At 54.5% G+C, this 25,665-nt stretch overlaps 2 protein-coding genes across 5 annotated transcripts; both read right to left on the minus strand.

Annotated features, from left to right (window-relative positions):
• Nucleotides 1–6,746: 6,746 nt before the first annotated feature.
• Nucleotides 6,747–16,693, minus strand: LOC131664224 (lachesin-like). Its single transcript, XM_058935148.1, has 8 exons — nt 16,618–16,693; nt 13,699–13,796; nt 10,882–11,089; nt 10,102–10,260; nt 9,900–10,028; nt 9,667–9,804; nt 9,383–9,532; nt 6,747–8,091 (listed from the first exon to the last, which is right to left on the minus strand). The coding sequence occupies exons 1-8, from the start codon at nt 16,685–16,687 to the stop codon at nt 7,817–7,819; spliced, it is 1,227 nt and encodes a 408-aa protein (XP_058791131.1). The 5' UTR covers nt 16,688–16,693; the 3' UTR covers nt 6,747–7,816.
• Nucleotides 16,694–18,079: 1,386 nt separating this feature from the next.
• LOC131664371 (protein RUFY3) lies at nt 18,080–25,577 on the minus strand. Of its 4 annotated transcripts, none has more exons than XM_058935416.1 (12): nt 25,001–25,577; nt 23,289–23,467; nt 23,124–23,233; nt 22,839–23,046; nt 22,608–22,771; nt 22,362–22,524; nt 22,154–22,270; nt 21,907–22,047; nt 20,773–20,870; nt 19,740–19,956; nt 19,397–19,678; nt 18,080–18,680 (listed from the first exon to the last, which is right to left on the minus strand). In XM_058935416.1, exons 1-12 carry the CDS (start codon nt 25,173–25,175, stop codon nt 18,540–18,542), a joined length of 1,995 nt encoding a protein of 664 aa, XP_058791399.1. In that variant the 5' UTR covers nt 25,176–25,577; the 3' UTR covers nt 18,080–18,539. The 4 variants fall into 4 exon arrangements, with proteins under 4 accessions (XP_058791399.1, XP_058791398.1, XP_058791400.1 ...); XM_058935415.1 differs by lacking the exon at nt 25,001–25,577 and adding an exon at nt 23,792–24,941; XM_058935417.1 differs by lacking the exon at nt 25,001–25,577 and adding an exon at nt 23,888–24,937.
• Nucleotides 25,578–25,665: the final 88 nt, after the last annotated feature.

The raw sequence follows: 25,665 nt of genomic DNA on the forward strand, positions 1-25,665 counted from the left end.
GGCTGCGTTCGACCGAACGCCCGTAGCGGGATTAAGCTGATCAATGAAATTTCTATTAAGCGTCAATAGTGCGCCGGACGGAGGGGCGGAGGGGCGAAGGGGCGGAGGCGCGGCATTTATCGGCAGGATTTGCATCGACTGCCGATTCCCCCGGGACTCGTCGGCGACCGGGGATCGTCGCGATTTGTTCTTTTTTTCGGGCTGGCGGGCGGGGGCGGAGAGGGGGGGGGGAGGGTCAGCGAGAGCGGCGCGACCACCGCTTAACCGATGCTCCTGCGCCGCCCAGGCGATCCGCCAATCGGCATCGGCCGTCGGACCGCTGTAACGCTTGATTTTTGCGCTCGGCAATTCGCCGGATTTCGCCTCGGCGCTGCGGGGACACCACGGCCATGGCGCATAATGTCATCCGCGCCCAAGTTTACATATTTTCGAGCCTCTACTCGCTCGGCCTCTGTCCGTGCGTCCGCTGCAGCCGGCGATCCTCTTTTTCTGGCGTGCTCTCGGCAGTTTTACGAGCGCGGCTTTGAGCGGCCGCGGATTGACGGTATCGCGTTTTATTGGCCGGCGCGCTGTCCTTTGAGTGGCGCAAAGATGAATCAGCTAGCTGGCAAAAAAGTTATTTTCAGACAGAATGATTCGTCGCGATAAACGTGTAGATGGGCTAACAGCTGCTTTATTTTCCCTTTATCTCTTTGCTTCTCTCCTCCTCTCCTCTCGCTCTCTCTCTCGCTCTCTCTCTCTTACCGAGCTCATTCGTATAAACCTATCCGCGAAAAGATTTTCCGAGGTAATCCCTGATTATCGAGATCCAATTGCTGGCACAGCGCTATTCGATCCCCGCGTTCTTCCATGCTTTTGAGCGCCGCCGCCGCCTCCCCTCTATTTCTCCGATAAACACGTACGTGTCCCAGCCCATTTTCCTTTGATCCAACTTATTCCCCTGCCGCTCTCCCTCCTTTAGCGCCGTCGGCGGCACAGTATCGGCGGTGCCGTCGGGACAAGCGGGGGCAAAAAACGAGGTGGACGAGCGCGCTCGCCGACGCGACTGCGAGTCGATTAATCGCGTTCGCTAGGCCGTTGGCTCGCGACTTAGCACCCTCCTCGCGACGCTTCCCGTCGCGGAGACGAGCCCGAGCATAACAATTTCAATCGGCTCTTGTAATGCCACATGCGCGTCCCTCAAAGTTAGGCGCAAAGTCGCGGTGCGGAAAAACGAAGATGCCGACGCGCGCGCGGCGAGCACGTGACCGAGCTATTCAGCTGCAGCTTACCTTCGGCTTCGGCGAGTGGGTAAGCAGCAGCCAACAGAAAGGAGCGAGAAAAGAGAAGAAGAGGAGAGAAGAGAGAGAAAGAGCGAGAGCGCTTTTTCGCGGCGAACTTGCCTCGTAACTCCTGCCGGCTCATTACGTCTCCCGCGTGAGAGTTCCTAGTCCAAAGATAAATGGAACGTGAAAGTTTCGAGCATTGCAAAATTTTAAACCTAGAATGCGCCAACTCCCCCAGCACCGCGCTCTTCCGTCCTTCATTGCATTCTCCGCTCGCCTCGCCTCACCTCGCCGCGTCGCGCCCCACCTCGCCTCGCCACGCCTCACCTCGCTTTCTTTCCAGCCGTGTACTCATAATTCCAGCATCCCCCGTCGCTCGCTGCAATCTCGCGCGGCCGAAAAACGCCGTCGTGCAGGCCCACGCGCTTCGACGGCAACCGACCCGGCCGTGCTGACGTTTCCTGTTCCGCCTGCCGCCTCGCCAAATCCACCCGAACGCTTTCCGATCGGCACATCCGTGCGTCGTCCCGAACTCGGCGCATCGGGCGATTTGCACGAAGCGACGAAACTGTCGACGGCCGCGGCATTCGAGCTTGTTAGCGCTGCGACTTTACATTTGGCGCCGATATTGCAGAGTGGCGAGCGGCGGCGCCTCTCCGCTGCTCTCGCTCGCACGGCTGTCGGCTTTTCTTACGCCCGTTCTCGGCTGCGAGCCACGCCGCGGCGGCCTCTCTCTCTCTCTCTCTCCCCAAGGCGGCTGGCTATTGATTTACGGCAACTTTTTGCAACGCTACATTGGGCGCGTCGGAGTTAAGTTGTCGAAAGTGCGCTGAAAAGTCGGGTGCTCCGAGATCGGTAAGTTCGATGGAAGTAGGCGTCGCACGCTCGACTGGCGAGGCGAGCCTGGGGAGGCGCGACGATCGGCTATTAAGAGTGGAAGCGCCGGGAAAGCCGCGGCGAGGGCGACTCGCGGGGCACGGGACGGCAGTCGAGTTGGGCCTGTTGCTGCGAGGAAGCGCCTCGGACGAAACGGCGACGTGCAGCCGCTGTATAGGTATATAAGCCGAGTGGGCGGGGAGGGCGCGCGGAGAGCACGCGCCAGAAGTTAAGTGAATTTCATTACACGCTTTTTACTGTGGCAACACGTTTTCGCGCTTGGCTAACTCTTTTATTAGCTGCGAATTGAGAGGAGCCGTTGCCGCGGCTCGGCTGCCGCGGTGGTGCGCCACGTGCTCGGCTGATTTTGACAAGTGCACTGGCGCATCGCGCTGCATAATTACTCGAAGCTTGATGCACGCGGCGCTTGCGAGTAGCGCGGATGCGGCGACGCCCGGGCTGCTACATTAGCTGGCGCAGTTAGACTCGATGCAAATGCCCGCCTCCTGCGTATGGCTACGCTTAATTGACTGCTCAGATGTAATTTAATGCAAGTAGGCAGTAGCCGATCAGTAGTCGGCGTAATGGGCCTCCTTGCAACACTGCTATCAAGGCTAATCGGCCGATGTGTCGATTCAATCGCGCTCGATCGATTCCATTGCCCCCTCGAGTCTCCGCGCGCATTATCTCGTCATATAAACAGACTCTTTGCATTGCCGAGCCGTTCTACAGTCTAGACCGCGCCGATGCAGTCCACGTTTCTCGAGGTGCCAAAGAAAATAAGAGACTCCCAGAAAACTGCTGCGCTGCATAGCAAAGCAGACTAATTGGCGCCAGCAGCTCTCCCCCCATACTCGCGCTCTCACCTTCCCTCTCGTTTTTACCGGCGATCGACTCGGCTGTTCGATCGACACTGGCCAAAGTCAAAGCAGCAGGCCCTCTTTGCCCCATGGTTTTTGCCGCTAATACCTTCAACCGACTTGCTGTCTCCCGTCTCTGCCTCTCGGGTCGCTCTCACGCAGCTGGAAACTTTGCCGTTCAGCTATTAGTCGGCTTACCAACTATGCTTTCTCTAGCCTTTTCTCTGTGTGCAGCGCTGCAAAAAACGTTCAACTTCGGTTTGAATGGTCAAACGTTCGGCTGAGCGCGCTGTTGACTGCTTACCTGCCGGCCGCAAAAGCCGCGAAAGCCGCAAAAAGCCCCGCCGCCAAGTGCGAAAAGAGCAGAAAAGAAATTAACGCACGCGTCAGTTTACGCAGCTATCAGCCGGCCGATAAACGCCTCCCGATCGCAAATCCCTGCGAAGCCAGTCGCGCGTCACTGCTCGAGCGACGCCACCACAATACTTATCCGAGCAGCGCTCTTGGGCCGTGCGGCCGAAACAGACGAGACAGCTGGGCCAAACAGTCGCTCGCCTCATTGGAAAGCAGACAAAAAGAAATAGGCTGAACGAACGAGCCGGATGATTGGAAAGTGTGAGGCGGCGGGGCTCGGGGTGAGATATTATTGCAAAGACGAAGAAGCGGAATAAAACGGGTGGAGGCGGAGAGTGGCTAATCAGGCTTGGCATTATTCAGCATGGCCAGTCGGCTGCCGGCTGATTGTACGGTTGTCAGAGCCTCCAGCGAAAGCTCCCTCTCGCCGCCTCGTTTTGCTGTTGCGCAGCCGAACGACAGCTCCGAGGTACGGAGTCTCATTAGTGACGACCTCATCAGCTGACTTTTGTCGCAACCAGCCAACTTCGGCTAGCTACTTCAAGCCCGGCTTGATCAAATTCGCACGTACGCGCACGCCGACGCCAGCCTCGCTCCGCAACAGCGTCGATCCTGCAATTATTCGCGGGCCGAAAGCCGCTGCATTGTTATTGCTCGCTCCTCGCCGGCCGCACCACCGATCGTCACGGCGTCCGCATTGCTGCTGGGCTCGCGGCTTTGCGGGCGCGGACCGCGCTGCAGCTTCCAAAGCTCGGGGCGCGCTCCGAATGGACGCGCGCTGCGGGCAGGGGCTTTCGCGCGCCGGCAAAAACGCGACCGCCACGGCAGTGGCGCTCGCCGGGAGCATTGGTTATTTATCGCCGGAGCTGGCTCAGCCCGAGTTCGGCCGCTGCGTCGCGACGTTCGGCCGAGTGCAGGAGAGCGCCCGAAGAGGCTCGGCAAAGTGCTCAGGTAAGCCAGCTAGGAGCGAGCGCCCGACAATTTCGCGCTCGAGCTAAGCGCGGCAAATTAATTCGGCGTCTCGCTACGCTAGCCGCGCCGCGGCCCCCTGCCCCCTCCCGGCCTTCGTGCCGAGTGATCGACGCGACCCGACCTCGTCGAATCGCGCGCTCGCGGCCGCGCTCCTGGCCGACCGAAACAAGAGAAGCTGCTCGACAGCGCGCCGAGCCGGCTCGGCCCTTGGCGAGGGAAAACCAACGGTTCATTGGGTACATAAATAGCTGGGAGAATGGCAGATGCGCGCTCGTTAAGCGGCCTCGGCGAAATCGATCGCGCACCGACTCTCTCTCTCTCTCTCTCTCTCTCTCTCTCGCCTTCTGCCTCTCGCTCGAAAGGTTCGCATAGTTTTCCGGACCAAGATCTTAACGACTCCATTTTGCCTCAGCGCTCTAATTTCTCGGCCGATTTTACGAGAACGCCGCAGCCGCGTCGACTGCCTATAACCAAGTTTGGCAGCCATCAATAGATCCTCGATATAGGGGGGCATGCAAGGCCGACGGCGCTGGGGTCCTTCGACCCGCCGATTCGTCGGCCGTGCCGGGGCCCTGCCTGCCCGACCGAGATTACGCCCGGGATTGGAAATTATTGCACGCGGCCTGGGAATGAAATCCAGAAGACTTTAATCCACGGCAAGCTTACGCGGACGATCGCGGTCCGTCAACTTTTCCCTCGGTTAATATTCTTCAAGGCTAGTTCTACGGATATTACAGATTCCATCGACAACCCGCTTCGTTTATCTTTGTCTGGCGCTTTTCTTTTTTCGAGCTCCGCGCTCGCCTCGCCGCTGCTGGCCGCCTCCTTCCCTCCTGCCGCTCCCGCTTTCGCGGAATCAGCCGACTCGGCTTGCTAGACACACCGCGGCCACTTACCGGCCCACGGCTATATGTATGTCGCGCTACGCGTAACCCACGCTGAATGCGCAAAACAGCTTGCAATTTATACGTCTCGTTAAGCGCCTAGCACTCTTAATTCGCGCGGCCACGCCAGCTTCGTATAGCAGCGTCGGGCAAAAGCGACTCGCGTTTGCAGCCCGAGAGAGAGAGAGAGAGGGAGAGAGAATCTGGTGGAGGGCACAGCGACGGCAAAATACTCGCGGTCAATGCGTAGTCCGTGCGCGTTCGAGCTTCTTAGCTCGCCGACCACCTTTTGCGGTGACCCTCTCCTCCGGCGGATTTCCCTTTATCGAATTCCGATGCTTAATCCGGCGATTACCTGACGAGAGAGAGAGAGAGAGAGAGAGAGAGAGAGAGACATAGTTAGCGCGCGCCCTGAAGCGAGACTAAGTCGAAATAAGTGTAAAACATCGTGGGTTCGCAAGAGCGAGCGTGTGCGAGCGACACGCAGGCAGAGAGGAGCGCGGGCGAGACTAACTCCAGAGATTCGGTCTGGGTAAACACGTGTCGGTGAAAAACAACGCTGGAAAAAGTCTTTTCCAAAGCCCGGAGGCACGCGTTTCTTGTGAATTCGACAAGCAGCTTCGGATACGTGATTCTGGGACTTTTGCCGAGGCCACAGCTGCGCCGGATATACGTCAGCGGAGGAAAATGAAAAATTATTTCGATATTATCTTTCTAGCACGCTGCACCTTCGCTACGTGTGTGTGCGCGTGTGCGTGCGTGCATGTGTGTGTGTGTGTATTCTCCGACTTGTTTCCTTTCGATTCGCCATTTAGCCGATATTTCAGAATGCCACTTGTTTTTGACACTTTCGGCAGACCTGCGACCATTTCGTCCGACGTATTCTGCTCTACATCACTGATTCGCAATCATCTTTTCTCCTACTGCGATTGACTTGACCTCGGCACCTTCTCTGTCTGTTCGACCTCAACCAGCTTGAACCATGCTGCTGCACCCACTGACGCATATATCGCGACGTAGCGCGATTGGATTTCTTCCAAGCCAAAGCTTCAACTCACCTGTGCAGCCGAGCTTTACATCTCGAATCGTCGTCAAGGCCTTCACGGACAATCGCATTGGGAAGCTGAGCAGGCGCCGTGTATCACGCTCCATCTTCCGACTTTGCTGCCAACCCACGAAGCTGGTTTGTAGCACACTTGTCGATCGGCTGGAAACAATCAATATATGTACGTCCTCTCCGCGATACTCGCGCAACGTCCGACTGTCGGTAAGGTCGAAAACAAAGGCAACTTCCTTGCGTGCTGAACACAGGTAAAGCAACGAGATGTAAACGATGCCGTCGTAATCGCTCCTTTTCGTAAGTGCCATTAAAGTACATTAACTTGAAGCTTTTCCGAGGCGCAATAGACGACGCGCGGCTCAATGAAAAAATATAAGGCTTGAATATTTGGTGTTTCGTTTTGTTCGGCGGATAAGTTGAACTGCGCTTAGCGCTTTAAATATATTCAGACAATAAGCTTTTTCTCCGGCTCATATTTATTTATAACAGCATGTGTTTCTCTTATACAGAAGTATATGCGGTAGGATTGGGTATTTACATATTTTTCATATAATAATATTAAATCTCATCCTAGAAAGTACATGTAGGTATAATAATGCAACGGCTCTGCGCGTGATCATCGTTCAGATCGACGTGGATGATGTTGCAACGTCGAATGATTATCGCACGATCGCTTGAAACATATTTTCCAGTTGGGCACGCAGGTTTTGAATAGACTTTGTATTCGTGCATGCAATTCACGCAAAATGCCATAAGCGTTTCTCGCGCCAAGAAGATGGTATATATTTACAAGTAATTCCTAAGTTATGAGTTACACACGCTAATTGCTTACAGCACTGGTCGCAACTAGTTTTAATAAAACCTTAGCGAGACAGAAAATGCAGGGGGCGTCGAACGGGTCGCCGTTCGTAACTAGTTTTGTTGGAGGTTTATCCGATATAATGGGACCGAGGGCGGGCCGATACGTATGTACACGTTGCACATATCTCCGCGCGCAGCTGCAAAATCCCGTGAGCGACAGCTGCGAGCTGAGCATTGGCTTTTGCGATACGCTCGCGGACGTTCTCAGCCGCGCCACGCGAAACAACGGCGGAGGTCCGAGATCCGTCGTTTCTCTCGAAGACCCGGCGACAAACCACCGGCGAACGGAACGCTAGTGCGCGTAGTTGGTTGCGAAACGTGAGCCCGTCACCGGGGGTAGCCGCGCGCGCGGAGAGGCGAAAAGACGAAAATCAAAAAGGCACGGGCGAAAAGACGACAGCGAGCAGGAACGAAACGAGCAGGAGGCCGACGAGCGAAGCTGGAAAAGACAGGCTGTAGTATTGCTAGGTGGTATTGGTGGCGGTAACCGAGCTATTTGCGGAGCGGCCCGGCGAATGGAATTCGGGGCGCGATTTCCAAGTTTAATTGAAAATCGCGGGCGCAGCCGCTACCCGGCGGCGGTTTGGGTTGCGCGGCTGCTCCCTCGGCGAGCGACAGAGACAGCTGCGGACCGAGTACCGGCCCGATCCTGGTCGGTCGTCGCAGGGCCGGGCGCGTGGCCATTTAAAAGGTGGACCGCGCCACGAGCTGCAGACAGAGCAGCCACGCGCCGGGCACGAGGCAGCTGGCCAAGGAGCCGTCCTCGCTCTCCGTCGCAGCCCCGTTCTGGCCGTCGTCCAGCGAGCTGCCGCCGACGTCACCTGCCGCTGCTCCCGCCGCCGCCGCCGCCGCCGCCGCCGCCGCATCGGCCGCCTTCTCGTGGCCGTGATCGTTGCTCCACGGCTTGCCCAACTCGCGCCTCGAGCCCGACTTGCGCGCCGAGGACGGCTTGGCTATTCCTGCAAGAGAAAAGTCCGTAGAGCGGACGTCGAGTGCCGATGCTTCGGTGTTTCTGCGATGCCTCTTCAGTGGCGACGCGGAACGTTGTTGCGTTGCGCTGCGTCACGCTCCTGCGTACGAATTCAGCATTACGGCAATCGACTTGCTCGAGCGACTCTCGTGGGCCTCGGCCTGCTTGAGCTCTCACAGGCGGAACGTAAGCTAGCGGAACGAGCGATAGTGGCCCGATCGAATAATTGTAACGTGCGCGAGTATCGCGAAACGCCGCCGTGGCGTCTAAGTCTCCGCGAGGGCCTGTGCAAACAAACCGCACAGGCGGTCGCGACCAAAGGGATAACGAGCGAGCTACGTACACACTCCGCGCAACGGTTGTCCCGTTGTAATTTTCGAGGTCAGCGGGCAAATTAAAATCTAATTATTCCGAGGGCGTGTACTTTGTTGAAACGGGTCAAGTCCAGCAAGCCGTAAACGCCGCGTTTCTTACGCTAAATGCCAACACTTCCCCGGCGAATAACTCGCCAGCGTCATTTTCCATTTAATCAACGGCAAGGCGCCGCGGCCGCGCAAAGCGTAACCGGCTTTTCCAAAGCACGATATGCCGAGCGGTTGCGAGCACTGCGAACGAGTGGCAGCACTTGATCTATATAAACGAGTCAATAAATAAATAGCCTGTAATTGGCCGATAGGAGATACACTCGAGATGACTTGACCTCGGCAGGCGGACATTCTTCCGTTGCGCTCGCTCAAAAGTGCCGACGTCACAAGTACAGCTCGATCGAGCGGACTGCCAAGCGAATACGTTGCACGGGCAGCTTGTGCGCGACCGTAAAGTGGAGTGCAGGGCACGTCGGTCGCGATGTGGCACCGGCAATCGAGCGCTCCTGCCTCCGTTCGATTGGGAATGGTCACGGCAAAAGGCATGTTTTACGCTTGCCTTCCCGATGCGCGCCTGAGCTACGGCGAACGGACGCTTTGCGTGGTCTATGGCCCGACGAGCCGTCAGCGCGGGACGCGTAAAGTGCGCAGAGGCCGAGCCAATGCCTTCGAAAGACCGTGCGGCACGGCGTCGGCAGCATTGAGCGGCGGAGGAAGCGCGCAACCGCTACTCGTGCGAGACACGCAAGTCAGTCGATACGCCCCATCGCGGAGGAAACGCACGGCACAACGTAGCCGCGCAGCTTGACTAGAGAATCGGCGTTGTAGGCTGCGCTCTTGACGCCCCCGCCAACGGAGATATCGTCTACTCCTCGAGCTCCAGTTAGGCGATCCAAAATGCTCCGACATACTTACTGTATATTTGGATCTTGCCGGTAGTTTCCCCCAGCGAGTTGGTAGCTATGCAGCGATAGGGCCCCAAGTCCCGAGCTCGCAGCGATCTGATAGTCAGCTTCATTGTCGTCTCGTAGCCCAGCGTGAGAGTTTCGAGGCGGTAGTGATCATCTTTAACGGGAAGAGAGAGAGAGAGAGAGAGAGAGAGAGAGAGAGAGAGAGGGAATCGCAACGGAGCAGACGCGCAGCCCCACCGAGAGACTGTGGAGCTGCGCCCGCGAATGCAACTATGTGGCGAACGTTACTGTTATTTATGGTCTCGTTGGCCGGCGAGGTCCAGTACGTGATCGGTTTGGGGTAGGCCTCACTGTGACACTCCATCGTCAGCGTTTGGCCCTCGTAGGCACCGACCAGCTGGTTCTCGATTCGCAGCATCGGCGGAACTGTCGAGCAGAGCAGGGTACGTGGGCCCGAGGCAGCAGCAGCGATAGGCAGCTCAGTCCGGCCGAGACCGGGGAGAGGCCCGCTTGATACTTACAGTGAACTATGAGGACGATTCGCTTGCTGACCGTTGGCGGCACTCCGTTCGAGGCGATGCACAGGTAGGCGCCCATGTGCAGACGGTTGACTCGCGTTATTTCCAGCTCCGGGCCCTCGAAGCTCGCCACTGCCATCACCAATCGCACGCGCACGATAAGTATTTCACGGATGCGCCGCAGCTCAACGAGAAAACCACGCACCTTCTTGCCAGTTGGACAGGATAATGCTACCCCCGGCTTCCCGGCGCCACGTGACCGTCGGCTCGGGGCTGCCAGTGGCCGCGCAGCGCAGCGTCACGTTGCTGCCTTCCCTCACCATCATATCCGTGCTGGTGGGGTAGTCGAGGATGTCCGGCGGCACTGCAAACAAGTCAGAGACAACATTGCAGACACGCTGTCGAAGCTCTTGGCTGCCGACGAGCGAAGCTTCGGTCTTGCGGCGAGGCAGACAGTAGAAATTGGCGGTAGGCGGGGCGGGCGAGAACTGTTCACTGTAGTGGCGACTGAGCGCACGTGTTTTGCATAAATGAGCGTTGGCGGTAGAGGGGGGGGGGGGGAGGCGACGCAACTTAAAGTTGGCCGAACGTCTCGGCGCCGCGGTGGCTTCTTTATCAGCGCGACCAACGGGTGCACGTGGCCGCTGGACCCCAATGGGCCGCGGCCCACTTTAGTTTTCGCCGCTTGTCGGCAGTCAACAGCGTTGCGTAATCAAGCGTCCCGGCGTACTTGCAGCTTGCCCTGTTTCTCGCCTTGACTTGCCTATCACAAACATACGTAACGAGCTCATGCAAATAGCCCGTTGTCGGCAGTCGGTTGCCTGCTTGGCGTAGCGTGGCATGCCAACTTTCCGCAAGCTCGCTCTCGCCAGTTTTGCGAATTTGTGTGTGTGTGTGTGTGTGTGTGTATGCGTGCGTGCATGCGTGCGTGCGTGCGAGCGTATGCGCGTGCGTCTGTTTCAGCTGAGACTGACAATCGACTCACCGACGATTTCAAGGAAGGCAGTGTTGCTGGACATCGGGTCGGTGTTGACTTGGCACATGTACCAGCCCCTGTCAGCCTCGCGCGTGTCCCTGATGTGGAGGGACCAGGTGCGGTGGCCGCTGTGCGTCACGGCGATCCTGTGGTTTTTCGTCACCACGTGGTTCGATATGGTCAGGATGGTCTGCGTGTCGACTCGCAACCACGCCACCTGCAACGTCGTTCAAAGCCCAGCATTCTACTCGCTGGTCATTGTCTCGTCGCCGCCCCGCGCCCGTCGACTCAGACTCGAGTCTCGCTTAATTGCTCCGCGATGCGCCTTCGCGTGCACGCTGGGCGACGAGCCGCCAACTAACGCGCGTAATAATAGCTCTTTGTGCGTGGGTCACCGCGGCTCGAGGCCCGTTCAGGCGGCCGGCTCTTTGTCCGTTTTTCCCGCTTCTGCTCCACTTCCGCGCAGCCAGCGCGTCTGAAAAGAGTCGCTTGGGCACCGGCAGTCGCGACGACGATTTCGGTGTCGCGGAGCGCGGCACATTGTCGCGGCGCCGTCGGCATCGCGGGCGCCGAGTCGCCGCACCGGGAGAAAGAGCGCGAGCGAGCGAGAGAGAGCTACGTCGCTTTATTCGGGATGGGCTTTTGTTGGCGAGATCGCGAGTCCGCTTTCTCGCGTGAGAGGTAATAATCAGCTATCTGCCGAGAAAGAAACTAATCTGCTGCTGAAACGTAAAGCGCTCGAGGAGATTAATGACACCGGAACCGAGCGGTGACTTATCACGCGTTGCCCGCGCCCGCGCCTACGCCCGCCGCGCCGCACGGCCGACCTGATCAATAATACTTACTACCTTCGATAGCTCCATCGGACTTGCTCGCGCGGACATCTTTCGCGCTCCGGCGTCGTCGCTCGTTGCGCCAACTCGCTTTCACGCTCGGCCGGCCTGCCGGGCGGAGGCAGCGAGTGCGCCGCGGCGAATCGCGCGCCAGACCAAACGAAGCGATGCGAGAGAGCCGCGTAGCCGAGGGCAAAGATAAATAATCCGGGAGGGGGGCGGCCAGCCACGATTTATCGCCAATCTTTCCGCCTTCCTCTGCTCTTTGCCTCATTAATCGCTTGTCCGGGAGGGCTGCCGAGTCTCACGCGATCCGCGAGCAACAGCTCGCCGCGCGCTGCGCGCCGCTCGCTCGTCCATTCCCGAGTAGAATGAGAAGAAGCGGAACGATAACGGCCCGATGCCGCAGCACGTGTACGCGTCCGAGTGATCTCAGAGGGCGGAGGCGTCGCGCCGATCGGTCCAGTAAAATCGCATAGCGTCGACGGCGCAAGTCGATCGAACGCCCGGCCGGATCGCATCGACGCCGCGACGTTTTAATTACGCCGAGGTTATCCCGGTTAAGTAGCCGCCACGCGATGCGCGTCTGGGGCTCGCGTCCTAGCTGACTCGGATTAATTGATTTCAGGCAGTGTTGCTCCGTCGTTCGTCTGCTCGTGTGCGTGCGCGCGTGCGTGTGTGTTCGTGCGCCACTCACTTTGGCCCCTTTGTTTATCAAGCTCGAGCAATAATTGCACTCGTTGCATTCGGCCCGAAAGTTGCGAGCAGCTAGCGTGCGCCGGCAGTTTGCCAGCTCAGTTTCACTCGCTCGCTCGCCGTTCCGCGCAAGTTTTTTCCCCTCTCGAACGCGCCTACTACCACCCGCGCGTCGCCCACCTACCAGCACCGATTCGCCGCCACGCCGTTCTGTACTTGGCGAATCATCGCTGCGCTCCGCTCATCGGCTCGCTTCACTTTATTTGCAATGGGCATTATTCGCGCCTCGAGAGCACGAGCTCGCGGCGAGGCGCGGGTGCCGGCGACTCGGCGATCGCGCGCCCGTAATCCGCGAGCTAATAACTCTATCCAACGATGGGCCTCCGACAATTGATATCGGCTCGACTCTCAGCCCCAGTTTCATTTAGATGATATTTCCTCGGGCTATTCTTCATTTTTGCGCCGCCGCCGGCGAATCCGACCTTTCCGCTGATGTAATTGCCTAGATTTCGAACACCCCCGAAGCAACTCCATTCAAATACCCTCGATTATATTCTCCAAGCCAATTTTCAAACCGCTTTGCTCCCCTTTCCTCTACGCATAAACTACTTTTCAGTCAATCCATATCGGCCTTTCAGTTGGTCCCTTAGCGCGTCGATTGTTCCTCGGTGACGTTCAGCTACGTCGCCTCGCTAACGCGATAAAACGAGGCAGCTCGGCCTCTCGTCGACGTCGTCGCCTTGACTGCTGCTCAATTTCATGGGTTTGACGATCCGCACCCTTGCCTTCTTCTGCGACACTCGTGTGCAATTGGGCGTTGAAAAAATGTAATCGATTAGCCGTTCGCAAAATAAAATCAGTTCAACGATTCGTAAAATAATGAGAACACATTTGGGCGGAAAAAAGAAGTGGAAAAGACAAATAAAACGCGCATACATACATATACATATATATATATATATATATATATATATATATCCGAGCGGAAAATGAACAAGGGGTAGCGGAGGCGAGAAAGGTGCTGAATCGAGGTCTCCCGAGATGTTGTTTCGGTAATTGATACACTGCTTGTCCCAAGATAGGTGAGACGATTGGTCTTGAATCTCGTCGGAGAGAGAGAGAGAGAACAATCGACGGGGCAAGGTATGAAAAATCATAGTTTTGGCTGCTGGCAAACAACTGCACTCGCGGTTAACGATATCGCAAACGAACCATAAGTAAGATGGCACGACGTGTAAATTTAAATAGTTTGGGAGTTGGGCGCAAGAGGAGATTGAAAATTAAAGTTATAATTTACCTTGTAAGGGCCAAGATTGTCGACGACGCAGGCGAAAATGGCTTCCCGGCCAAGTGAAACAGTCAAGTTGTTCAAAGGCTTGCCGAATCTTGGTAAGTCTGAAATAGAGCAAGCACTTGAGATGCAATACAGGGGCAGCACACACGCATGCACGCACGCACGCAGCATCGGAGATAAGGGAAGGCTGGGCTGCTGTTAATTAATGTCGTAACTGGTGAATGCGCTCAGACGAGACGATTGTCGATGGCCGCGCGCATTATCCGCGCAAGTTAAATGAAGAGGCTGTTCCGCAGCCGGGCAGAAAGTTTGAATGGGCTGCTTGAATAAATGGTAGCGGCGCGTGCAGCGCCGCGCGAGCGGCACGGCAGCACACATCGCCGCACGAAAATATTGCTAACCGGAGCGATCAAGTTTTAATTGCTCCAGCGTGCAACGCAGCGCTGGCGGCTGCGGTGGCCCCGGGCCGCGTTCGAGAGGCCGAGCGCGAGCCCGCGAAAGCGGAGACGACGATCCGGGCGGCTCCGGCGCCAAGCCGGACGAGCTGCCGTTCGCTGCGAGTCGGCAATAAATCGACTGGCCGGATAAGCGCTATCGGGCCCGCGGCCCTCCGCCGAGAGAGTTATCAGCGCGCGGCCGGCGATCGCTCGCCTCGCGCCGCGGACAATTAGCGAGACCGAATGAATACGAGCGAGCCGCTTTCTCGCCTGCGCCTGACGGACGCCGGCTGGTCCTGTGAAAGGAACTCGTTAAGCGAATCGTTAGCCGCTCGAACCCCATTCAGGCGCCGCGACTTGCCCGACAGCTCCTCGCCTGCCATGCTTTTGCGCTGCGCCTGACCCCCCCCGCACTCGCGGTGGGCGCGATCTAATCGCCGGCTACTTCGACCGCGGCTAGTCATTTGGTTCGACTTACTTGTCCGGCATGGCCTACTACCTCTCTTCTGCGTCTTTTGATAATCTAATGACAGGCCGATTGCCGTCCACTCTGATTTGCATGCCACGCTCCGCTACTCGCCAGCCGGCGAGCGAATGATCAAAGCTCCCCTCTCTCGGGCTTTTTCTCTCTCGACCGGCCGCGCTTCCCTCCTTGCTTGCCGTTCGATCCGGAATCGTCAACTTTTTCCAATCCTTCAATTTGCACTTTTCTCGCAAAAATAGCCTGCTACGCTTGTCTTGCCTACCGGGCTTATCGATCCTAATCGAGGCTCCAATTGAAGAACAATGGACATTTCTATCGATTCCCCGTGCGAGCCTTGCGAGAGCCTGGCCTTTCGCTAACAACAGAGTCGACAAGGAGGGCCGAATCAAAAGCTTTTATCAACGCCAGGCGCGAATCAATTTACCGAGCAGACCGTACGCGATTTGTCGCAGCGGAAAATGAAAACTGCTGAAAGAATAATAATTGGTGCAGCCACGAGGTGAGCCCAGCGCCCACGTCAACGTCCAATGGATTTTCGCGATAATCGCGCGACCATAATAAGGCGCAGAAACGAAAAACACAAGACCGAACCGCGGATAGCGAAAGCACGGATGCTGGTTAGCCTAACTTTACGAAGCCCGATGTTTTCGGATATTTGCGCCCTTTAACGATGTTGTCGATGCACAGAAAGTCAAGGTAGGCCGCGAGAATTCACGGCGGTGCTTCGTCAATGCGTCTGCGTCGAGATGAAAAATAATGATTTCCAAATATTGTTGCCCCCCCCCCCCCCCCAATCATTCGAAATGCTACTTGCCCAAGCTATCCAGATGTAATTACCGTACCGAGTCGAAGTGTGCACCGGAGAATTCGCGTTGCCAGTCTCATTACACCACACTGTTTGTAGCTTGAGGCTACATCGCCAACAATTGTCCGAGGAAAATATACCGTGTGAAGCATGCGAAGGCTCACCCTCGAAATCCCCAAGCAAATCTCACTTGATTCAAATTGAGCCGTGTGCCTGACTCGATACAAGCGTACAAAGTTCCTCGGTGAACCTTTCTAAGGTTCGCTTACAATCTTGATCCTGATCCGAGATTCTAGCGTACAAGGGTAAGCATAAAGGCGACTTAGTCAATGGCCGTTTGAAGGGATTTTAGCTTGGCCAGATGCAGACGACAAGTGCTTACTATGCACTGGCGCAAGGAATTTTAGCGGTAATTGCAGCGCGGCAGCTTATGGGGGACCTCTGCTTGACGAAAATCGAGCCTGTTTCGATATTACGCGACGTCACGTATTTACAAGGGCACCGTAGTCGTTGACACTTGGCGCGATTGATTTTTCTACCAATAGCTTTTAACTTTACTCGAATATCTATCCAGAGCATGGAAAATATTTGCACTGAGAATATTTTACGCGCTTTTTAAAGGATAAGAATATTGTTGACGTCACAATGCATTTCGCACGCTTCGTAGACACTTTTTCTCCCGACGAATCGAATAAATGCAAAAGAAAAAAACGAGAGTCGAATGTTAAGTCAAGTAGTCGAATGACCGAGCAGTTCGCATTGACGTCCAAATAATTTTAGGGAGCATGAAGCCTAACATTCGCAATGTTGTTAATGGAGATGTCTATCGCGGTGGCGATAAGTTGACAGCACATCGAGGAATAATACAGAAAAAGCGACATCAAGATAGCAGCTGGTATAGCGCGCGGCGGTCTCAATTAGGTGATGAGGTTATCGCGAGCCTAAATCAAGAGAATAAAGGAAAAGGCGGAACGAGCGAATCAGTGACAAGTAATACGGCTGTACGTATAGCGACGCCGGCGACGAGCATAAAATACGAGCGCGACGCGTTGACAAATGCTTGCGACAGGCGAACCGCAGCCGGCCGAGCCGCGGTCGTACGCGCGGGCGATCGCGCGAGAGCGGGGCGATCGAGGAGGCAGCGCGCTGATTAAAACTAATGAAAAGCGACGAAGGCCGAGGCGGACGGTGCGTACCTGTGGCGGGATCGTTGAACGCGGCGGCCCAGGCGAGCAAGTGGAGGGCTGCAATGCCGAGAGCGAGCATTGCTACGTGGACGGCGCAACAACGTTGACTGGCATTTAGCCGCCGCCGCCGCCGCGCTGGCTCGGCCGCTCTCGCCAGCCGCCCTCGAGCGCGCGCGCGCGCGCGCGCACGCCGCTCAAGAGCAACAATTTTGCCGTGAGCCGAGCGCCGACTGCCGAGCCGCGTGCGGCGGCCCGGCTCGAGCTTTCAAATTATCTTGCGGCCGGAGTGCTGCGTGGTGCGGCGGCGCCGGATGAGTCAACCGATACCAGTCGCGCGCTACGCGACCTTTTCGGCGCGGCCGCGGCCACTCGGCTCGCCCTATCGATCGATCGACCAGAGCGAGCCCTCGCGCGATCTCGCCGTTCCTCCCGAGGGCTTCTGGCGCCTCGCGCCGCGCCGAGGATAACAATTAAGCCGGGACAAAAGTGCCAGCCTGCGCTAATTATCGGCGACGCCGCCGGGGCCCAACTTATTTCCATCCCCGAAAGTTTCAATCCTTAGCTCCGTCGGGGATTCGCCTCTTCGCTTCGAGTCAAAGTTCGCCGCTCGCCGCGGGATGAGAGACGGGATAAAGCCGTCGCTCGGTCGCAGATGATATAAAAGCTCGTCCGCATTGCCAGGCAACTGACTCGAAGGTTCCGGGCGTTCAATCGGACTGGCGCGCTACGCTCGGCGATTGATAATCGCGAGGCCGACGTGGAAATAGCTGGCGCGCGAGCCTCGAATGCACGCTATATAACAGCTGGCTGCGCCAAGTGGAGTAGTCGATTCGCCGGCGGAGCAATCGATGCCGGCGGGCAGACGTTCGGCCGAGCTTCAGACTCGCCTCTCGGATCGATTTCAATTTAGGCTCGTTAAGAGCATTGCAGCCCCGCGTACCAGGCTTAACGAGCTTTCCAAAGTCTTGCAGATGACCGACAAGTTGGCCTTTGCCAACACAGTTGCACGCGCGCCTGCTGCGAGTCAGCGCTTTCTTCCCTTCGGGCCCGCGCGCGCGCGCGCGCGAGCCACCGTTGGCGCGATCATTGTCAACTTGCCTCGCAGCTTCTCGCTCCGTTGCGTCGATTTCGATCGGCAAACGGACCCCGTTCAGCCTTGTTTGCCTGGACAATCGCGGTAGGAGCCTGGCTCAACAAGGACACCGGAATACGTCGAATAATCCACCTCTGCGCCACGGTCTTCGTACGCTGTGCGTGTATCCTGCTACGCAACACGAATGGCTTTTTTGCCGCGTTATTACGCACAAGTATCGCATTGACAATTGAAAATAATTCCCGTGAACGCATTGTCGTGAACAAATGCGCGGAAAACTCGCCTTGTCCTCGAAAAATTGCCCATAGTTTTCCCAAGCGATTGTCACTTTCATGCACAATACTTTGGATACACAATATCATTTTAAAAATATTCCATTTATTCATTCATATAAAATCTTTACAGAAATAACCAATGAAAATTCAATATCCAACACATTTTTTTTTCTGTGGTTCCTTTTGGATATCCACTTATCCGCGATTACACTTAGTGAGAAGAACTTTTGAATGTTTGTACTTGGACTTTATACAAAAACAGCCAACATCCGTTTGCTACAAAAATACATTGGTCGGCGTTGCTTGAGATTCAGCGTGTGCTTGCATATTCCTGGAGAATCTGCGACGGCGTTTGTGGGACAGTGTCCGAGACATTGTTACCTTTAACTATAAGCGATCCCGAAATGCAAAGTCGACGAGACAAGAATGGCGAAATTTTGAAAAGCAAAGCGAAGCAATATTCCGTGATTGAATGGGACGCCGACGTAGAGGTGGCCTTTCAGTTTCGCCTGTGTGCAAGTTTCATTGCTCATTCAAGATTTGACGAGCACCGCCGAGGCAAACTAATGCAGCAAGGAGTAGCGCCCAACGAGAAATACGTGGCATTCGTCACATACGCGAACGGGCTTGGAGGAGTTCGGCAAGGCTATGCTGTTGTCACTGCAGGCGTTGCAGAATATGTTGCCGCAGTTTCGGCAATGATGCTGCGAAAGAGAAAAATAACGCGTTCAGATAGACGTCAAAAAAGCGATTATTATAAATAGTCGCGTAGAAGATTGGCGGCTGACTCGACGACTGGTGTGCGGTGTAGCGAGGAGGGGAGAGGGGAGAGCGCCGGCAAAGTGGAGCGGCTCTGGAAGGGCGGGGGAGGGGGGGGGGGGCAGCAAATGAAGAAGAGAAAGAAAATTGCACGTAAACTCTCGAAGGAACGATAAAGGGGTGACTAAAGCTTTCCGGCCTGCGGGGCTAGGCGGTGACAACATATACTTTGGCCCCGCTGTCGAGCAAAGACATGGTCACATCCTCTTCTGCATAAGTTTGCGTGCCGAGCCTGCAAGGCATAGATTAAGCGGTATGCTAATGCGATCGCCGTGGCTCGGGCTCGACCGAAAGGAAGAGAAAAGAGGGGAGAGAGAGAGAGAGAGAGAGAGAGAGAAAAAAAATGAGTAACAACGGCATCCCGCGCGAAGGCAAGGAAGCTTGCCTTGTTATTATGCAATAATTTAGCACGCCTCCATTCATAAGTCGAGCCGCGAGAACCTGGCCGGGGCTTGTCGCCACCTCTCCTACATCTCAATCGAGTGCCCGCAGACCCGTGCATGCAAAGTGTCAACGTCGTTGCCTGGCGTGACTCGAGGCTCTGGCGATGGCCAAAGCGAAAGACCAGCTGGTTTTGCAGCGACGAGAGGCGCGCACCCACCTTGCGACGCGCGATATTGAATTCCCGGCTGCAAGCCTTGCACTGGCTGACCATGCGGTCGTCAGCCCAGACGGTCGACGGCGTTTCCGGAGTGCCCGGCGAGCACGGCGACGAGGGCCCAGGTTGCTGCTGCTGCTGCTGCTGCTGCTGCCGGCTCTCGCGCAGCTCCACGGCGGCGAGCTTGGCCGCGCTCAGCTGGGCCCCCAACTCCTCCAGGGTTCTCTCCTGCTCCGCGCAGATCTCCTTCAGCGCGTAATGCTCGTCCTGCAGCGAGCTGTAGCGCTGCGTCATTGGATCATGCTCGTTATTTTTGTCAGGCGAGCGCGGTGCCGTGCGACATTACCTCGGATTCCTTCCTCAGCCGATCGATGTCCTGGTGGAGCTGCGACAGCTTCTCGGCGTAGCCGATCGACGACTCCTGCAGGGAAGTGCGCCACTCGCGCTCGATGCGCAACTCCCTCTCGACTCCGCTGGCGAGCGCCTCCTTCTCCGCTGCCTCGGCGCTCAGAGCACGCACGCGCTCCTCCGCCTCGCAGCGCACATCCTCCAGCGCCTTTGATCTGCATCAATCAAACAGTCCCGATTTCGTCATTTCAGTCTCAAACCCACGACCAGTAACATTCTCTCATTTACCATCTTAGCATCAAACGTGCACATGCTCTTGCTGTGCTTCCCCCACCCTTACTACCCCTCATCGTTAGTTTGTCGAGTAACAGCGTCAAGTGACGATATTGCTTGCTGCCAATTGAATAAATCAAAAAAAAAGAAACATAATGTTGCAATTTGACGTGTTCCTGCAGCCTTTTCCAACATTTGTAATATCATATATTAAATCAGAATAAAGATGTGCGCCAGGGAAAGTAAATATACTCAATGTACGTGTATATATATGCATATATTTAAAGACTTGTAGAGATTAATGTTTATCATGGCAATAATATCTTTACATAAGGAGGCTTCTTTCAACGTCTTCTAAGCAATGCTATTTCTTCTGGGTAATTTATTTATATATCGTGACTTACTTTCGTAAAATCAAATAATAGTTTATTTACTTTACAACAAAAATTTATTTCTTTATCGAATAAAGCTTTATTCTGCATGTACATAATTACATGAATTTTCGTATAAAATTATTTCAAGTTTGATAGACGAATTTTGACTCCCAAAAAAAGCACTCGACACGTGAAGCTCAGTGAAACATACGCATTATCACATCTTCGTCGTTTTTCTCAAGAGCATTTTATTACAACTTACTTGAAACTTGACCTGTTACCCCTATTGTTTGCAATCAAACAGTTCTTAAATAACATGGTAAATGATAAAATACTGATCGAGTGACTAGAACGTATTACATGAAAGTGCATAATCACACATACTTTTCATCCATTCTCTGAATGGTATCAGTCATGGAGATCGTTTTTGCTTCCAATTTCGCAATCAGTTCGGTTTTATGTCTAAGTGAGCTCTCGCATTCCTGAAAATCATGATTCAAAACATTTGATTTTAGTATGACCATTGGGACAATAAAAGTTGTGCATTTGACGCGTCAAAAACACGTTTTGCTCTCGCGCAGATCGCGTAGGCGGAGCATTGACTTTATCAAGGGTGTCAGGGAATCTTGTCTTTTACGTATGCAGCTAACAATTAAAAAATGATTATGAATCAAATTCAGAAATTATACGATCATTCAACGTAAGACACCTGATGAATATAAAAGTGAGTCTTGGCGTCGAGCTAAATCGTGCGTGTATGCGAACCACGTTCCGCAACTGATTTTCTCCTTCTAATTTGGATTAATCAATGAAAGGTTCACGAGAGCAGCCAAAAATATTTAATCTGTCGAAGGTATTTCCTGTTTGTCTGACATAAGTTTTTTCGTACGTGGACTAGAAGTCGTTGAGGAATCTGCGACCGCGGAAGAGGACACGACCGATTTGCTTCGGTCCAACGCATCAAACATTTTATGAGGATCGCTGCTGACACAAATAGACCGAGGACGCGCTGGAGCAACTGGCTGTTCCCTAGGCGTAGTTGGACTGGATCTGTTCTGAATCGGTTTGAAAATGCTCCCCGGAGTGGTTGGACTACGAGCACTTTCGCCATCTTTCATCAGGTGATTAAACTTTTCGAGATTGTTGAGCAGCTTTCCTATTTGATTTGTTTTCGCGTGTAGCCTACTCACCATTTCACCTTTTTGCGTTAATTCTTGTTCGCATTCCTATAAGGCAAGTTAATATTGCGAATGTCAGTACTTTGCTGTAGTGGCGATGCTAAAATACATCGAGATCAAACGCATACAGCAGAAAAAATATGATCATCCGTGCATCTTGCTTTGTAAATTGTGTAAATTGCTTTGAGTTTACCAGTCTAACAAAGTACTGCCACTCTGGCATTAATTACGCGCGACTGAGAGTCTTCATTGAGAGCTAACGAATGAGGCACTCTCGTCGAACACAACGAATCACAGTTGGTACGGATAACAAAACGATAATTGCAATCGTCTCCTTTACCTGCAATTTTTTGTACATCTCCAAGTTAATTTGTTTGATGTCGTCGAGTTGCCGCCTTAACGAAATGATCGTATCCTGCTTCTCGTGAATGTCTTTCTCCAGCAGCTTCATTGCGACCTCCATTTCAGATTTCATGCTTATCTGTCGAATAACCAGTGGTGAGTATGGCCATGCATCAAGCTTACTCGCGACGCGACACGAAGATAAGAACGAGGTGGTAAAAGAGAAGACATATTTATACGTGCACCTGCAACTCCAATTCTTTTTCAGCCTCCAATCTCGATCTCTTCTCAGTCTCTAATCTATTCCGCAGCTCTTCCATTTCAGAAGTTGTTTCTGTTATCTTAATGGGAATCTTGCCGATCTGGATTGATGGGAAACAATTGGTGTTTTATCGCGGGCCTCGAAAACTCGAAAAGGAAAGGAATGGGCACAAATAAAATATCGTTCTATACCTCGTGCGAGTCATTGACTTCTATCCCCAGCTCTTTTTTCAGTTGCTGATTTTCGTAGTGAAGCGAAATTAGATTGTTTTTGGAAATGGATAAATCTTCCTTCATCAAGGCATTCGTCGTTGTCAGAGATTCGACCTTCGCCTGGAGATTTTGCACAGTTGCGCTAAATAACAACATAAACGTGGATGAATGATATTGGTACTGGTAATGGTTTGCGAGAGCCGGCTAGTCGTTAAGTTTCGTTACTTGAGATGTCGATTGAGCTCTTCTATGTAATTCTTTTGATCGAGCACCGTGGTCATGTTGTCGTTGTCCAACTCGTCGTCCGGCGATTCCCCAGGGATATGATTACTATTTCTCAGATACAGCGAAAAGTCTATGACGCCTTGCTGGCAATCGAGATCTTCTTCCTGGCGGGAGCAACGGCGTTTCACTTTGTCGTGTACGGCAATGGAATAATCAACGAAGTCGCCTCACCTTCACGCAGAAATTACAATCTATGACATTGAGGCCGACCAGCAAGCCCATTATGACGATGGCCTCCTCGCTGAGCATCAACGCGTCCGGCTCGAAGTACTCGGATAGCAGCTCGTCTTTGTGGTCTATCAATACCTTCAAGTAGTCCGCCAGTTTCTTCTGCATCAGTGCCATTCTCAGCCAGGCTCGCGCTCTGCCCATAGCGGTCCTTGAACAAGCGAGCAAACAATCGAGATTACGCTGGACTCGCTCGCGGCGTCGAGGCTCGCGCGCATAGGCAGGTACCTGACGGTGGGCAAGTCGCGAATGCTGGAGGTCATGTCTTGAGCTTCCGGGCAATACTTCTCGACCAGCTGCAGGATGTCCCACAGCTCCTTCTTGGGGCCGAGCAAACCCTGCGACGAGGCGCGCTCTTTAGACCCGCAATCGCGTGAGTTCGGAGCTTTTTACCTTTTTCGGACGTAGGCCGTGTCTGAGTACGTGCTCGAGGACAATGAAAAAGTGTTGCAGGGGCATGTGGTCGGAGTCGAGCATGCGCCCATACTTCAGAGACGTCTCGATGAGCTCTTTAACGATTAGCTTGGAAATGTTAACTAGATTGCTCCTCTCGATGATCACAGGATCTCGCGCTGCGACACAGAAAGCAGAACGTTTCTCATTGCAACGCCAGACCTGCACAGGCTCCCTTTGGATTATATCGATCGTGGCTGCGAAAGTAAATACGCGCGAGCGCGAGTAATCTTCGGTTTTACAACGAGGACAGCTGCACTCGAGTTGCTCGCTACCAGGCGAACCTGCCCTCGAGTACTCGAGTACGCAGCGTCAGATAAATAGTGCGACGTAAGAGCAGCGAACGCAAGAACATCGTGTGTGTATGCGCGCGTGGCTGTGCGTCTGGGTGTGCGTGTGGGTGTGCGTGTGGGTGTGCGCGTGGTTGCAAGCAATATACAAACACAAATAAGAGACGTGTCGAGTGGGTGACGAAAGAATACGACAAAGCTCTGGCACATCGTCGTTCGGTTGGCGCAAAGGATCGTTGCACTGTGTACCACTTATGGCCAGGGGCGGCGATGGCGAGCGCTGCAGCGAGTCGGGCGTGCCAAACTCGACGTCCTGCAGCTCTTTCAGGCAGAGCCACTCTCCGTCGACCGACACTCGGAAATTGCAAAGATAAATCGTATCCTGAGCGCCAGCTATGTCCTGGTCCAGCATCATCGCTGAATGCGAGTCCGGCGCGTGAGCTGCCGCCAGCTTATCCCGTGCGGTGGTCGAACGCCAGGCCGGCTCAGAGTCGCTCCAGCAGCAGCTGCATGCCTGCCTGCCTGCCTGCCTGCCTGCCTGCCTGCCTGCCTGCCTGCCTGCCTGCCTCCCGGGGGGGCGATGGCACTCGCTTCGAATGAGCCACCGATGCCGAGACTACTGCGAGCGCGGCTGGACGCGCGAGGGCTCGCTTTTGCGACGAAACATGGCGACAGCGGGAGTAAGCTCCCAGCACCTCGATTGCCCGAGCCGACCATGCCTCCCCCTAGCTAAATCAATACATTCGCTGCGCGGACCGCCTCAAGCTCTCCGCGCGCGCCGTAGCCCGCGTAACTTTGAATCTCGTACGAGGCGACCCGCTCGAGCGCCGCCGTGCGCGCCGCGCGGTCCTCTGCGTTTCGGCCGGCAAGCTAGGAAGCCCCTTGTACCGCCTCATTTCGTTCGCCCTATCGGGCATTCTTCCCGAGTCCCGAACGTCTACGCTACCTTAAAAAGCCCACCCACTGTTAAAGCACCCGACAAATGTACTTTGCATTTCTTTGCTTTGCGGCCTTGTAAATACATTTTTCTTAATTGGATTTTAATTCACTTGTTTATTCGCATTGCGCGTAGCAAATTTGTCAGTGAAAAGTTGCTGGACGCAACGCCAACTCTGCGCAAGTCAACGTTGGCACGATCGAGCAATGTGCACTGACTAACAACGACAACAACAATAATAATTATAATGCGCGATGGAAATTTTTCAGCGTTGCCTGCAATTTATTTTCAAAATTTGGCGCTCTCAAGACTCGCGTGTGGCACGCACTGCGAACAAGCTTATACAGCTGCGAGCTTTAATTTAATTAGTCAATTCGAGATCGATTGTCATCGTACGCTGTTGATTTAAGATGAAGTGTACTCACGCCTGGGAAACCACCATGCGTCGAGTTTTCTTGGACGAGAGACGACCAGATCTGGCCACTTGTCTTCTCTTATCGAATAGCTGTGGGAATTGGAATTGCTGTTGGAGTTGTCGCTTTGACTCTCCGAGCGTAAGCTACTCGTGAGTGACTTTTCAGAGGGCGAGGTCGGCATCATTGTCACTAGGCGGTTGCGCTCTTCAGTCGGAATCGCTGCTCGCGATCAAAATCATTGGTTGGGCGGCACGCTGCACGACGCACATTTGCACTCCGCGGTCGATCGTATTCGTTGACCTGGCATCACGATGCACTGGGCACGAGGTCTGGCACATCGAAGAGAAGAGTATTCGAGAGTTCAACAAGTGACGTTGCAGCGTGAATAAAGCAGCAGTTTCCACGCGCACGGCTGCTCGGTGAAGAGTTGCTCCGAGTTGTAGACGCTACTCGACGCGACGCTCGAATTAACGCACTAATTGACTTACGCTTTGGACCGACTACGCTACTAGGCATCCCCGCGACACCCCGTTGGCATAACTTCCTTCCAATTCTGTCATTCCTGTCGCCGACGCGAAATCGTCGTCTCTGTTTTGGTGGCACTGAGTGACACTGCTTAGCACCACCACACTCACTCTCGTACGCATATACGGATGGCTATTGCAACGCCTATG

This window comes from Phymastichus coffea, unplaced genomic scaffold (assembly GCF_024137745.1).
Source record: "Phymastichus coffea isolate CEN01 unplaced genomic scaffold, Cenicafe_Pcof_1.1 PCOF00043, whole genome shotgun sequence".
NCBI classification, from domain to species: domain Eukaryota; kingdom Metazoa; phylum Arthropoda; class Insecta; order Hymenoptera; family Eulophidae; genus Phymastichus; species Phymastichus coffea.